This window comes from Cannabis sativa, chromosome 8, assembly GCF_029168945.1.
Source record: "Cannabis sativa cultivar Pink pepper isolate KNU-18-1 chromosome 8, ASM2916894v1, whole genome shotgun sequence".
In the NCBI taxonomy this organism is placed as follows: domain Eukaryota; kingdom Viridiplantae; phylum Streptophyta; class Magnoliopsida; order Rosales; family Cannabaceae; genus Cannabis; species Cannabis sativa.
Genome location: NC_083608.1, coordinates 17998619 through 18012529, shown reverse-complemented (window position 1 = coordinate 18012529; position 13911 = coordinate 17998619). Strand labels below are relative to the sequence as shown.

The 13911-nt window shown below is 39.1% G+C and overlaps 1 protein-coding gene across 1 annotated transcript; it reads left to right on the top strand.

The window, feature by feature from the left end:
* Positions 1-11205: 11205 nt before the first annotated feature.
* On the top strand, positions 11206-12599 carry LOC133030184 (uncharacterized). Its single transcript, XM_061102495.1, has 3 exons — positions 11206-11600; positions 11695-11886; positions 11974-12599. The coding sequence occupies exons 1-3, from the start codon at positions 11388-11390 to the stop codon at positions 12322-12324; spliced, it is 756 nt and encodes a 251-aa protein (XP_060958478.1). The 5' UTR covers positions 11206-11387; the 3' UTR covers positions 12325-12599.
* Positions 12600-13911: the final 1312 nt, after the last annotated feature.

The window sequence follows — 13911 nt, the reverse complement described above, 5'->3', positions numbered from 1 at the left end:
CATAAGCTTGCATGCTTACCTTTCTCCACTAATGTTGACAGTATTCTTTGGAATCATTAGGTCTTTTCAAGGTTTAGGTAATATGGCTCAGATATTCAGGGATAGGCAAAAAAACAATTTTGGCTCAAAATATCATAAGCGCACAAACAGAACCCACAAGCTTCTTACTTTTCTTTTTCAATACCCCATATTGTTCCCACATCTACCAAGATTGAGAGAAGATATCTTTACTATTTTCCAACATCACTGAAATCATATACTTTATTTATTTATTTAAATTTTTTTCTTTTTTTTTGAACACATATTTTTACTTTTTCATTGTGTTTTTTTTTTCATATTTTTTTTTCAGTGACATTGAATTACACAATTTTTTTTTCCTTCTCAATCTTACACAAATTTTTCTCCCTCTCACTATTTCGTCACACTAAATGTTTCTTTTCCCCCAAACTAATCATATAGCTTATGATATCACGGATAATCATGGTGAGAATAAAAATTAATAGTGTGGTTGCAAAATGTCAAATCAGTGGGTGGAAACACAACAGGTTAAGGCTCAAAAGGGTAACTAGGGATACACATTATGGTAGGCTTGAAAGGCTCAAACTATCCAACAAATGCCTAAGTCATATTCCAATTGAACACTATCAAGGATTTCGCCTTAAAAGAATAAACATGCAAGTTCTAAGCTATCCTGTCAATCTTACCACAAACCATAGTAAAACATTTATAACAATTTTCACAACTTGAGTATTTGCAGAAAAACACAGGTTTCTAAGCATCCAAACTAATCCAAAGAGTTAACAAAATCAAGCACACAGTTATTTTGCAGTTTCAGATCACATCACACTAATCAGCAGTATACAACTATCCTCTAGCTTATTGCCATTCCTTAACTAAAACAAAAAAAACTAAAACAGAAAATTAAAATGCAGAAAATTTAAAAAAAATTTAAATCTCTCTCCCCAAACTAAATATGACATTGTCCCCAATGTGACATTAAAGAAAAAGGAAAGGAAACTTACCTGAGCGCCACATCAACAAGCGGTTGACGCCCGTAATAAGCATCATGCTGGACAACTTGAAAGTTGTTTTTAAAAATGCCCTCAAGCTTGGCATGTAATGAGTTTGAACCAAAAGCCGCACCAACAACACAAGACTTTCGATGATGAGCTTGGGGAGAAGCCTTTCGTAGCTCGTAGAGGATATAATATGGTGTTGATGAAATATATGGATCCATTGGTATTTTGTTTGTCAATATCATTGATGCAGTTGAATCAATGATGTCATGTTCTTCCTCATCCTCCAATGTCACAGTTTCAACACTTTCATCTAACCACCCTTCTTCTTGTTGCTCACTCTACACTTGGCTATCCATACCCTCACTTATGATTTCATATTCAATGATTTCTTTTTCACAAGGATCTTGATCTTCAACTGTAAGCTCATTATCTTCCTTGTATTCAAATAATGACCCTTCTTCATTGTACCAACAACTCTCATAACTTTCATCATTGGAGTTATTACATTCTGAATCATGAGTCATTGAATTATCACATAAAGATCTCACCATGTCAGTTAAGCGATTAATCTCTCCTGGAAGTGATTGTAGAAGTGATAGTAGTTGCTCCTCTTTTTCAGTTTGTTGGGATAAATTTGGGCAATAAGGTGGGTATTGGTGACTCCAACCCTGAAGTGATGGATTCCAATGCCAATCGTAATCAAAATCTGCCATATCATTCAACAGATTTATTACATCATAGCCTCTCATTAATAAAGGCGCTCCAGTTGCCTCTGCTCCATAATCAACCCAGCTTCTTGTTTCATCGTTAAGTCCATCATACAAGAGCCATGTAAAACATCCACTTGAGAAAGTGGGATAACATCTCTCTCCAAGCTCTTTAAATCTCCTCCAAGCAGAATAGAATGGTTCATTGTGTTGTTGGACAAAATCCTCAAGATATAGCATCTGGATTTATCTTGCAGTTCAAACTCATAAGTAAAACATTTATAAACTTAAATAAAAAGAAACCAAATTAGAATAGAATTCAACTATATTGATATTAACTAAAACAGTCCCCGGCAACGGCGCCAAAAACTTGTTGTGATAAATCCAACTCGCAAGTATACGTATCGTTTTAACAAGTAATACTCAGGTAAGTGAGATCGTTCCCACGAGGATCGTAGCTAAGTACCAATCAATTGAATTCTTGTTTCTATTTGCGTAATCAATAATAAGGTCGAATAATTAAATAACTAAAAATTAAAAAGCAGGATAATAATAATAAAAAGTGTAATTAATTATGGATGAATATTTAGGGAAAAGAATCCTGTTGATTTAATTACCCAATTGTTAATGCTAATTACTATTCTCTTTCTCAATGTGAAAGACAGATTATAAATTAACCTAACTCTTTTCAGATCTTTTAGGTTCTAAATAATATGTTCTCTAATTAACTTCTTAATTAGATCAACACAAAATCAGCATTAAGCAATAATCTATTGGTCACTAGGCTATGTAAATACTTTCGTTTTACATCAAAACCTAGACTATCCAAATTTTAGCATTCCTAATTCTCACTTTTCAGATTTCGAATTAGGATCATAGAGCATGTAAAAGGTGATCAAGCTTACACATGAGATTCAACACAAATAGAGATAGTATTCACACATAAGATGAAGGAATGGCAATTATTTTATTAACTAGGCATAAACTTAAACAACAATCATCATCCTCCCTTATTGGGAAATTTAGTTCATAATAACTCTAAAAACATCCATGATTAATTCAGAAATAAAAACAAACATAAAGATGAATAAAAAGGGTAAAAGAAAGAAACTAGAAGGTGGTATCGCTCCGGGTCTTCAAGATAGCTTCCTCTCCACTTTGCCTCCACTATTAGGTCTGTTTTTGCTTAGATCTGACCTTCAATGTCGTATTCCTTATATAGGGATGAGTGGTGAGCCTCCAATTGAGTGAAAAATCAAAATTAGGTCAAATCTGCGATTTCCGTACATAGTCGCGACTAGCATTTAAGGCTGAGTCGCGACTACGAGCAAAACTCGAAAACCGAGTTTCGCCTATCTTACGAAGTCGCGACCGTGGTCGCGACCAGGAAAAAGGGTCGCGACCTGGCTCTCTGGAGGTCGCGACTACTGATGCTTCAGGAACCGAATTTTCTAATTTTTTTCAAGTTTGTCCCAGTTTTTCGCCATTTGACTGAATTCGAACTTTAACACCCCGGGAACCTGAAATAATGAAAATCAAGCGTAAAACTGCTCCAAAAGACACCAATAGACGAGATAATGCTAACTTTAAAGACCCGAAATATAGGTTAATTATAACCTAACAAAATCCCCCAAACTAGATTCTTACTCGCCCCCGAGTAAGATAAAAAAAACTAACTACGCTATCAGATAATCACTACACTGCTGACTCATGCTCTGTTTTCTTCCTTGCATAAACTAGAATTTTGATCTTACTAACTCTAACAATTAACTCGGATGCTCAACTATAATCACTATGTACAACTGCAACAATCGACTCAAATGTGAAACATTGTTATAAGAGTTTTACTCTTTCCATTAGTTCCACAACCCGATAACTCATAAGCTTGCATGCTTACCTTTCTCCACTAATGTTGACAGTATTCTTTGGAATCATTAGGTCTTTTCAAGGTTTAGGTAATATGGCTCAGATATTCAGGGATAGGCAAAAAAACAATTTTGGCTCAAAATATCATAAGCGCACAAACAGAACCCACAAGCTTCTTACTTTTCTTTTTCAATACCCCATAGTGTTCCCACATCTACCAAGATTGAGAGAAGATATCTTTACTATTTTCCAACATCACTGAAATCATATACTTTATTTATTTATTTAAATTTTTTTCTTTTTTTTTTGAACACATATTTTTACTTTTTCATTGTGTTTTTTTTTTCATATTTTTTTTTTCAGTGACATTGAATTACACAATTTTTTTTTTCCTTCTCAATCTTACACAAATTTTTCTCCCTCTCACTATTTCGTCACACTAAATGTTTCTTTTCCCCCAAACTAATCATATAGCTTATGATATCACGGATAATCATGGTGAGAATAAAAATTAATAGTGTGGTTGCAAAATGTCAAATCAGTGGGTGGAAACACAACAGGTTAAGGCTCAAAAGGGTAACTAGGGATACACATTATGGTAGGCTTGAAAGGCTCAAACTATCCAACAAATGCCTAAGTCATATTCCAATTGAACACTATCAAGGATTTCGCCTCAAAAGAATAAACATGCAAGTTCTAAGCTATCCTGTCAATCTTACCACAAACCATAGTAAAACATTTATAACAATTTTCACAACTTGAGTATTTGCAGAAAAACACAGGTTTCTAAGCATCCAAACTAATCCAAAGAGTTAACAAAATCAAGCACACGGATTATTTTGCGCTTCGTATCACATCACACTAATCAGCAGTATACAACTATCCTCTAGCTTATTGCCATTCCTTAACTAAAACAAAAAAAACTAAAACAGAAAATTAAAATGCAGAAAATTTAAAAAAAAATTTAAATCTCTCTCCCCAAACTAAATATGACATTGTCCCCAATGTGACATTAAAGAAAAAGGAAAGGAAACTTACCTGAGCGCCACATCAACAAGCGGTTGACGCCCGTAATAAGCATCATGCTGGACAACTTGAAAGTTGTTTTTAAAAATGCCCTCAAGCTTGGCATGTAATGAGTTTGAACCAAAAGCCGCACCAACAACACAAGACTTTCGATGATGAGCTTGGGGAGAAGCCTTTCGTAGCTCGTAGAGGATATAATATGGTGTTGATGAAATATATGGATCCATTGGTATTTTGTTTGTCAATATCATTGATGCAGTTGAATCAATGATGTCATGTTCTTCCTCATCCTCCAATGTCACAGTTTCAACACTTTCATCTAACAACCCTTCTTCTTGTTGCTCACTCTGCACTTGGCTATCCATACCCTCACTTATGATTTCATATTCAATGATTTCTTTTTCACAAGGATCTTGATCTTCAACTGTAAGCTCATTATCTTCCTTGTATTCAAATAATGACCCTTCTTCATTGTACCAACAACTCTCATAACTTTCATCATTGGAGTTATTACATTCTGAATCATGAGTCATTGAATTATCACATAAAGATCTCACCATGTCAGTTAAGCGATTAATCTCTCCTGGAAGTGATTGTAGAAGTGATAGTAGTTGCTCCTCTTTTTCAGTTTGTTGGGATAAATTTGGGCAATAAGGTGGGTATTGGTGACTCCAACCCTGAAGTGATGGATTCCAATGCCAATCGTAATCAAAATCGCCATATCATTCAACGGATTTATTACATCATAGCCTCTCATTAATAAAGGCGCTCCAGCTTGCCTCTCGCTCCATAATCAACCCAAACCTTCTTGTTTCATCGTTAAGTCCATCATACAAGAGCCATGTAAAACATCCACTTGAGAAAGTGGGATAACATCTCTCTCCAAGCTCTTTAAATCTCCTCCAAGCAGAATAGAATGGTTCATTGTGTTGTTGGACAAAATCCTCAAGATATAGCATCTGGATTTATCTTGCAGTTCAAACTCATAAGTAAAACATTTATAAACTTAAATAAAAAGAAACCAAATTAGAATAGAATTCAACTATATTGATATTAACTAAAACAGTCCCCGGCAACGGCGCCAAAAACTTGTTGTGATAAATCCAACTCGCAAGTATACGTATCGTTTTAACAAGTAATACTCAGGTAAGTGAGATCGTTCCCATGAGGACTGTAGCTAAGTACCAATCAATTGAATTCTTGTTTCTATTTGGCAGAATCAATAATAAGGTCGAATAATTAAATAACTAAAAATTAAAAAGCAGGATAATAATAATAAAAAGTGTAATTAATTATGGATGAATATTTAGGGAAAAGAATCCTGTTGATTTAATTACCCAATTGTTAATGCTAATTACTATTCTCTTTCTCAATGTGAAAGACAAGATTATAAATTAACCTAACTCTTTTCGCATCTTTTAGGTTCTAAATAATATGTTCTCTAATTAACTTCTTAATTAGATCAACACAAAATCAAGATTAAGCAATAATCTATTGGTCACTAGGCTATGTAAATACTTTCGTTTTACATCAAAACCTAGACTATCCAAATTTTAGCATTCCTAATTCTCACTTTTCAGATTTCGAATTAGGATCATAGAGCATGTAAAAGGTGATCAAGCTTACACATGAGATTCAACACAAATAGAGATAGTATTCACACATAAGATGAAGGAATGGCAATTATTTTATTAACTAGGCATAAACTTAAACAACAATCATCATCCTCCCTTATTGGGAAATTTAGTTCATAATAACTCTAAAAACATCCATGATTAATTCAGAAATAAAAACAAACATAAAGATGAATAAAAAGGGTAAAAGAAAGAAACTAGAAGGTGGTATCGCTCCGGGTCTTCAAGATAGCTTCCTCTCCACTTTGCCTCCACTATTAGGTCTGTTTTTGCTTAGATCTGACCTTCAATGTCGTATTCCTTATATAGGGATGAGTGGTGAGCCTCCAATTGAGTGAAAAATCAAAATTAGGTCAAATCTGCGATTTCCGTACATAGTCGCGACTAGCATTTAAGCTGGTCGCGACTACAGGCAAAACTCGAAAAACCGAGTTTCTGCCTATCTTACGAAGTCGCGACCAGGGTCGCGACCAGGAAAAAGGGTCGCGACCTGGCTCTCTGGAGGTCGCGACTACTGATGCTTCAGGAACCGAATTTTCTAATTTTTTTCAAGTTTGTCCCAGTTTTTCGCCATTTGACTGAATTCGAACTTTAACACCCCGGGAACCTGAAATAATGAAAATCAAGCGTAAAACTGCTCCAAAAGACACCAATAGACGAGATAATGCTAACTTTAAAGACCCGAAATATAGGTTAATTATAACCTAACAAAGTGTTAGGACGGTTCGTGATGTTTTGAAGAATTTTCTCTCTAGGAAATTCGAGCAAACATGGCAAGGAATGGAAAGTAACCAAAATGAAGGAAAGATGGTGGCTTTTATAGGCAAAAGTGCATGAGGAACAGGCGTCACCACCTACTAATCGTACGGTGGGGGAGATGTACGATTCGAATACCCAAAGATCAACGGATCAGATCGAGCTGCCATAAAGGCGGTGGAAACGTTTGAGTATCCGTCTGACACCATTAATGCGCCGCATCAATCAAAGGGCATGAAACGAATCGACCTCTGCAGGAAAGCGAATCGCTGCATTTAATGCCATCATTAGACACACCCTCACGCGCCCCAAGCTCGTGTCAAGAAACCGAGGAGGCAGCCGGAGACATCTCGGCAAAAAGCGAATCGCCGCATTAAATGTCATCATTAAATGTGCCCTCACGCGCTCTGGGCTTGAGCCAGGGAACCGAGGAGTCAACCGGAGGCACCTAAGCAAGCCTTGGTTTATTTTTCCAAGTAAACAAGGCTTGGGGGTAAATGTTGCCCCTGAATTCGCCCAAAATACGTGGACCAGTCGAATAGGGACACGTGGATCAGATAACTTGTAAATATTTGATAAGTCTTTGTACGCCACAAGGGAGCACCCTGGGCATAGGTCCCGGAGGAGGCACCCGGAGTACAAGGTACTCCCAGAAGCTCGCATAGGACGAAGCCTCTCCGGGATGTGTCAGGCCTCTCCTGAGCAATCAAGTCGCATTTAATGCCGCATGGGAGGAAGCGTGTTGGGACTGTAACACGCAATAAAGTCTGACGGCACAACCCCCAAACAGCAGCGCCACAGTAATGATCATTTAAGTCTAGCGACGGCTACTCTGCGAAGAGTCGCGTCAATCACAAGGCAAAAAGGACATTCCTCATAAAAACCCTACAGCACCTAGGGATTTGACCATGCATCACCCATGGTATATTCATTGGGAATACCCAACTTTATGGATACTTACAGATACGTTTGTAAGAACAATTCTAGGGATTACCCCACCAAAACACTATAAATACCCCCTCAAAGCTCATTTAATGGGGTCGAGAATCTTGGGTTGCAAATAAGCAAGAAGAGCAAATACTCACCAAGAACATTCTCTGTATTTATGAGGACAACCTTCCCTCAAGTGTGGAATCTGTATTAAATACGTCCATTAATAACAAAGACTCGTGGACTAAGGCTCATTAACGCCCCAACCACGTAAAAATCCTCATCTCGCTTTCTTACAGCTCACTACTATAATCATATTTTAATAGTTGCCGAAAATCTCGATCAACAGAACATAATAAATAAAACTAATTTATTTTTTTCTAAACAATTGATTGGACAAATTATTACATCTTCTCCTTTTGTTTTCTTGCTAAAATTTTTTGGGAAATTTCAATTTTTGCCCTTAATAATATATCTTATATCAAATTTTATACCCCTTACTAATTTATACAAAACAATTCCACTATTTTCAAATTCTACCCAAAATACCCCTTCCATTTAATTTTCCCACTCTCTCTTTCCCACTCTGTGTTTCCCTCTCTCTCTGTCTTTCCCACTCTCTCTCCGACTTTTCCTCTTCGTCCCTGCCCAAAAACAAAACAACCGAACAACGAAATCTAACCCGACGACGACGACCACGCAGACGCCGAACCCAACAACCCTCTTCTTCCCACTCGATTTTTCCCTCTCTCTCTCTATCTATCTCGGTCTTGAATTCGACCCGTGCTCGTGAAAACCACCACGAACGGCCGCCAACACAGCCGTCGCCGCATTCGTGCTCGTCCAAACCCAACACAGGCCATCGCCACCACAACCACGGACCGTCGCCACCACCACAAAGCTCAGTCAAAGGTAAGTTTTTCTTTTTCAAAAAAAAATTAATTTTTTAATAGATTTGGATGTGAAATATTGCATGCTGTTGAAATTAGTGGAATTTTTGTATATTTTGTGCTCTTTCTTGTGATAGGTTGTATATGTTGGATATGTTTCAATGGTGTTTGTGTGTTTTTACGTAGTTATCGATGAAATGTCGATAGGATATCGATAGGATATCGACATATATAGGTTTCTGTTTATAGGTTATCGATATAATGTCGACAAGATTGGAAGTGTTTGAGTCTGTGTTGTTAGTGTATGTCGATAGGATATCATTGGTATGTCGATAGGATGTCGACCTTATTTGGAGTAAAAGTGGAGGTCTATAATATCGATAGGATATCTACCTTATGTCGATATCTTGTCGACTATTTTATGTAGTTGATATATGTTAGTGTATGTCGATAGGATATCATTGGTATGTCGATCGGATGTCGACCTTATTTGGAATAAAAGTGGAGGTCTATAATATCGATAGGATATCTACCTTATGTCGATATCTTGTCGACTATTGTTATGTAGTTGACATATGTTTGATAATGTCGACAACATGTCGACAGGATGTCGACAGATTGTCGACATGTTGTCCACAATGTTATTTTAAACTGTTTCTGTGATAATGTCGACTACATGTCGACAGTATGTCGACTGTTTGTCGACCAAATTTTTTTGTATACTTATCGTTTGATAATGTCGACAGAATATCGACATGATGTCGATGTTATGTCGACTATTTTTTAAATTTTTGTGGCGCTTATATTGATTTGTTTTTTGTTTTTTCGTATGGCTCCCGTACTCATTATTCCAAAGACCCGAGCATTTCACTGGCCGCGTCACATATAGGGGCACTGGAATTTTTGCCAAAATTAAAGCTCGGTTTGAGGAGTTCAACCTTAACAACACGGCGAAGGAAAGCCGTTTCGGGAGCTTCTGGAATGCCGTACCACTGACATTCTCCTCGGTGTTATTTCACCAGCTGATGCTCCACAAAATGAAAGTGGGTGCTCAGGAGGAGTTGAGGATGAGGTTTTATGTTGGTCGGAAGGAGGTCCGATTCGGGGTGCTGGAGTTTGCACTCATTACGGGTTTGGACTTCTCCTCGGGGCCAACGAAGAGGAGAAGGCCGCGCAGTCGCGCGCTCGGGGTCAGACCGATTGATCAACAAATATTTCAACCGGTCTGATAGTGTGAAGACAGAAGCACTCCAACTTCGCTCACAACCGCCGTAACCCGAAGACTTGTACAAGCTCGGCTTGTGCTTGTTTGTGGAGTCAGTGCTTCTGGGCCGCGAGGCCAACGCGCTGATCACGCCTCACATCATTAGATATGTGGAAGACCTCGAGTTCTTCTTCCGGATTCCTTGGGGGAAGCACTCATTCGCCAGACTCATGCACTCGCTTCGTAAAGACATGTTGAAACAAGGCCAACTACGAGAAGAAGCCGAGTTCGGATGTTCAAACACGAGTGCAAATACACGAGATATGGCTTCGCACCCGCAGTCCAATATTGGGCGTACGAGGCCATTTTGGAGGTTGGCAAGAGGTATGGCACGAACCACGGGATTCGGTTCCCCTGTGATGCTTAGCCGGACGAGCAAAGGCGATATTAGGAAGAAAGACGTCGGCCGCATTATTTTCTAGACGGTATGATTTTCACTTATGTTCGAATAATTATTTAACATAAATGCTTGTAATAAATGCTAAATGGTTTTATTTTGATATTTGTTAAACCATAAACGAGAACTGGAAGTGGTGAAGGGGCTCCTTCCACGGACAGAGGAGGAGGCATTTGTGAGGACAATTTCTTACGATGGTGTGGAGAACACGGTTGATGATGCCGTGGATGACACAGAGGCCGAGGCAGTAGTCAGTACCGTAGACTCGTGTCCCGTACACTCGGGAAAGAGACACTCGAGTACCAATTTTTGGAACTTTTTTTTATGTCTTCATTTTTTATTATTTTTGTTTTGTGATATTTGTTACATTGTGGAATTATCGTATGCTTACCGTATTTTTTTGATATATATATTTTCAGGCCACTGGTTCAGAACCTCAGCCCAGTGCACCATCTTCATCAGGCGTTCGGGGTGCCGAGTACACTGATTTAGTGGCTCGGTTGGATAGGATCGAGGGTGACACTCAGGGTCTGTATGCTGCTCATGTCGAGCTGAAGAAGGCATACGAGACCAGCCATGTAGAGCTGAAGGGTGGTCGAACGTAATTATGGAGCAGCCTCGGTAGACATATTGGCCATGTTGAATCGTCCGCCAACGACGGCTTCGGCACGGAGGCCCCAAGCAGATCCATCTACCCCACCACCACCGCTTCACCCCCAGTAGAAGAGGATGAGGTCTTCCCCGACGATTACGATCCTTATGAGGGAGCTCCAGCGACTCCGATCGAGGCACAACCTCTTATCCATGTACATGACACCGAGTCGCAGGGTGAGATTCTGTCCATAGAGGCACAACCTGCAGTGGTTAAGAGTCGGAAGAGGAAGAGAAAGCCTCCTGTATGGTTCGTGACTATACGGAGATGAAGAGGAGACATAGGCCATCTTCGACTTTTGATCCCCTGGAGCCACCGGACGAGAAATTGTTAACCACTTTCCGAAAGTGGTGTGTTGGACTCATTCCGAACCACCGACTTCGGGATTTGAGAAGTGGTGATTACGGTCCAGGATTCTTTTGGATAATGCTCACACCAAAGGAATGGCTTACAGATGACGTAAGTAAAGTATTTTATAATATTACTTCACTTTACAACTTTATGTGCAATTAATATATTTTTTTGTGTAACTGACATTTCCGTTTATTGGCAGCATATAGATGCAGCAATGCATATGCTGAGGAGGCGACGCACCGACTATCCACTGACATTTCCTCAGAAGGGTATCATTCTCTCCACATTCGTGACCGCCATGATCAGCAGTGCATGGACGAGCCACAAGGGTCCGAGGAAAAACTTTAAATGGGAGGAATATATCCTGGACTACTGCACAGGGTTTCATAAGGTATTGTTTTAGTAAGATTTTAAATGTTAATTGTTTGGGAAGATTATTATGGTTTGTTAATTGTTTCGTTGTTCTCTGTAATTACAGTCCCAAGTCTTTGAGAGATGGAGGGGTAACGAGTTTATTTACTTCGTTCTGCACCTTCCCACGGCAAGACACTGGGTCACAGTTGAAGTGGACATAGAGCTGTGGAAAATTAATGTCTACGACTGTGATTCCAGCGTCTGTCATTGGACCGCCATGGAACCCATCTTGAAGGTTTGGTCAGAACTGCTGCCCTCGCTAATCCTTGCAACCGGGGAATTTCCACATAACAACCAGATCATGGCGTTAGCTAACGGTGACATCACGGTGCTTCCAAAAATGCACGCGAGTCGAGCCACTCACGACTTAGTTCCGAAGTCAGCAACTGTACATAGCGATAAAAAAGTACTATAGTATTAAAATATGTTTTACGTTAGACTGACTTTACATTTTATTTTGCATTTAGTGGTGATTGTGGCGTGTATTGCATTGAGTATGTGGAGCATCTCATGATGCAGCGTGGATTGACCGATGTGACGCCAGACCGGATAGCCATGTTTCGTCAACGGTGGTGTGTCGATTTATTTTACCAAAATGTCGGCTGATTATATTTTTAATTATTGGGACATTGTATATTTTGTGTAATTAACATTACAGTTATGTATATATAGATTTTCTTTTCGTTCAAATTTTGATAATTATACGTGGTTTCAAATATAAAATATCAACATTATTCAACAAAAATAACTATTAAACCTAAAAATAATTAAAATATTTGAAAAATATTCAACCTCAACAAAAATAACTATGACAAAATATGCGTCATTACAATATATCAAATTTCCCAACGAATACGTACAAGACGCCTCAGATGCGGGCTTTGCATGTTGCTCTGTTGTGGCCTGAAGCACCACAGCGGCTGCAGTTTCGTGGTACAGAACCTTTTTTATCACTCGCACAGAAACGGTTCTCCCGTCTTCTTCCAGCGTTGCTTTTTCTTGGACGACCTACAGGCTTCTTTTCCACAGGTACCCCAACTTTCATATTCTTGATGTGTTCTGGGAGAACCCAATCATCCTCGTCACCAGCGAGATTGATGGTATCATCGTAAATCTTCCTCCACGTTTCTTTTGAATAATAAGGTGAGCAAAGCGTGTACACACTTGTGTTCGTTTTCAATGCCGCGGCACATGCATGAAGGCAAGGGAGTTTCAATAACGTGAACACGCCGCAGGTGCATGTTTTTTCAACTAGATTCACATCACCACCTCTTTCACCGTTAGGTCCCCTACCAACGTTATACAAATTGGCTCCATTTCGTTGGACGCGCCTGTACCTTGCATTTTCATGAATTTTTGCCAAGTTTTTTTCGAAGAGCGTGGCCAAAGGGGTGGCACATTTGTCAGCATTTTCGAGGCGATCAGCGAACCACGATTGGAGTGTGAACCTGATAAATTCAACCAAAGTAGTTATTGGATATTTCCTGAACTCTTCTGTGACACTATTGAAGCTTTCAGCAGCGTTGCTCGTCATGATGTTGTATCTATCGCCCAAACAATAAGGGTGAGCCCACTTCTCAAACCCTATACTCTCCACATATGCAGCGATGGCCGGATTCATCTTTCTAAGCTTCTCGAACTCTCTATCGCATTCAGTCTTCGACCATGCGTAAGCAACATTATATATTTGGTTGTGAAAAGCATCAGTCTTGAATTTGGCGTTCACGTTCATAACAATGTGGTGATAGCATGCACAGTGGACTGCTTCGGGAAAAACGAGTTCAACAACATGATCAATGCTTTGATGCCTATCTGACACAAACACTAAGTTCTCAACCACGCCAATTGCTACCCTCAACTTCGTAAGAAATACGTCCAGAGTCGTTATTCTCACCGTCAACGATACCATAAGCAACCGCAACAATTGGTTGTTCGCATCGTATGCCACAAAGAACTAACATTATACCGCCGTACTTCGTCTTCAAGAAGGTGCCATCGATAC

Excerpts from the sequence above, each read along its gene's own strand:
- LOC133030184 (XM_061102495.1), top strand. The coding sequence starts at position 11,388 with ATGGTTCGTGACTATACGGAGATGAAGAGGAGACATAGGCCATCTTCG. Across the intron at positions 11,601-11,694 it reads AGGAATGGCTTACAGATGAC|CATATAGATGCAGCAATGCA; the intron begins GTAAGTAAAGTA and ends GTTTATTGGCAG. Across the intron at positions 11,887-11,973 it reads ACTGCACAGGGTTTCATAAG|TCCCAAGTCTTTGAGAGATG; the intron begins GTATTGTTTTAG and ends CTGTAATTACAG.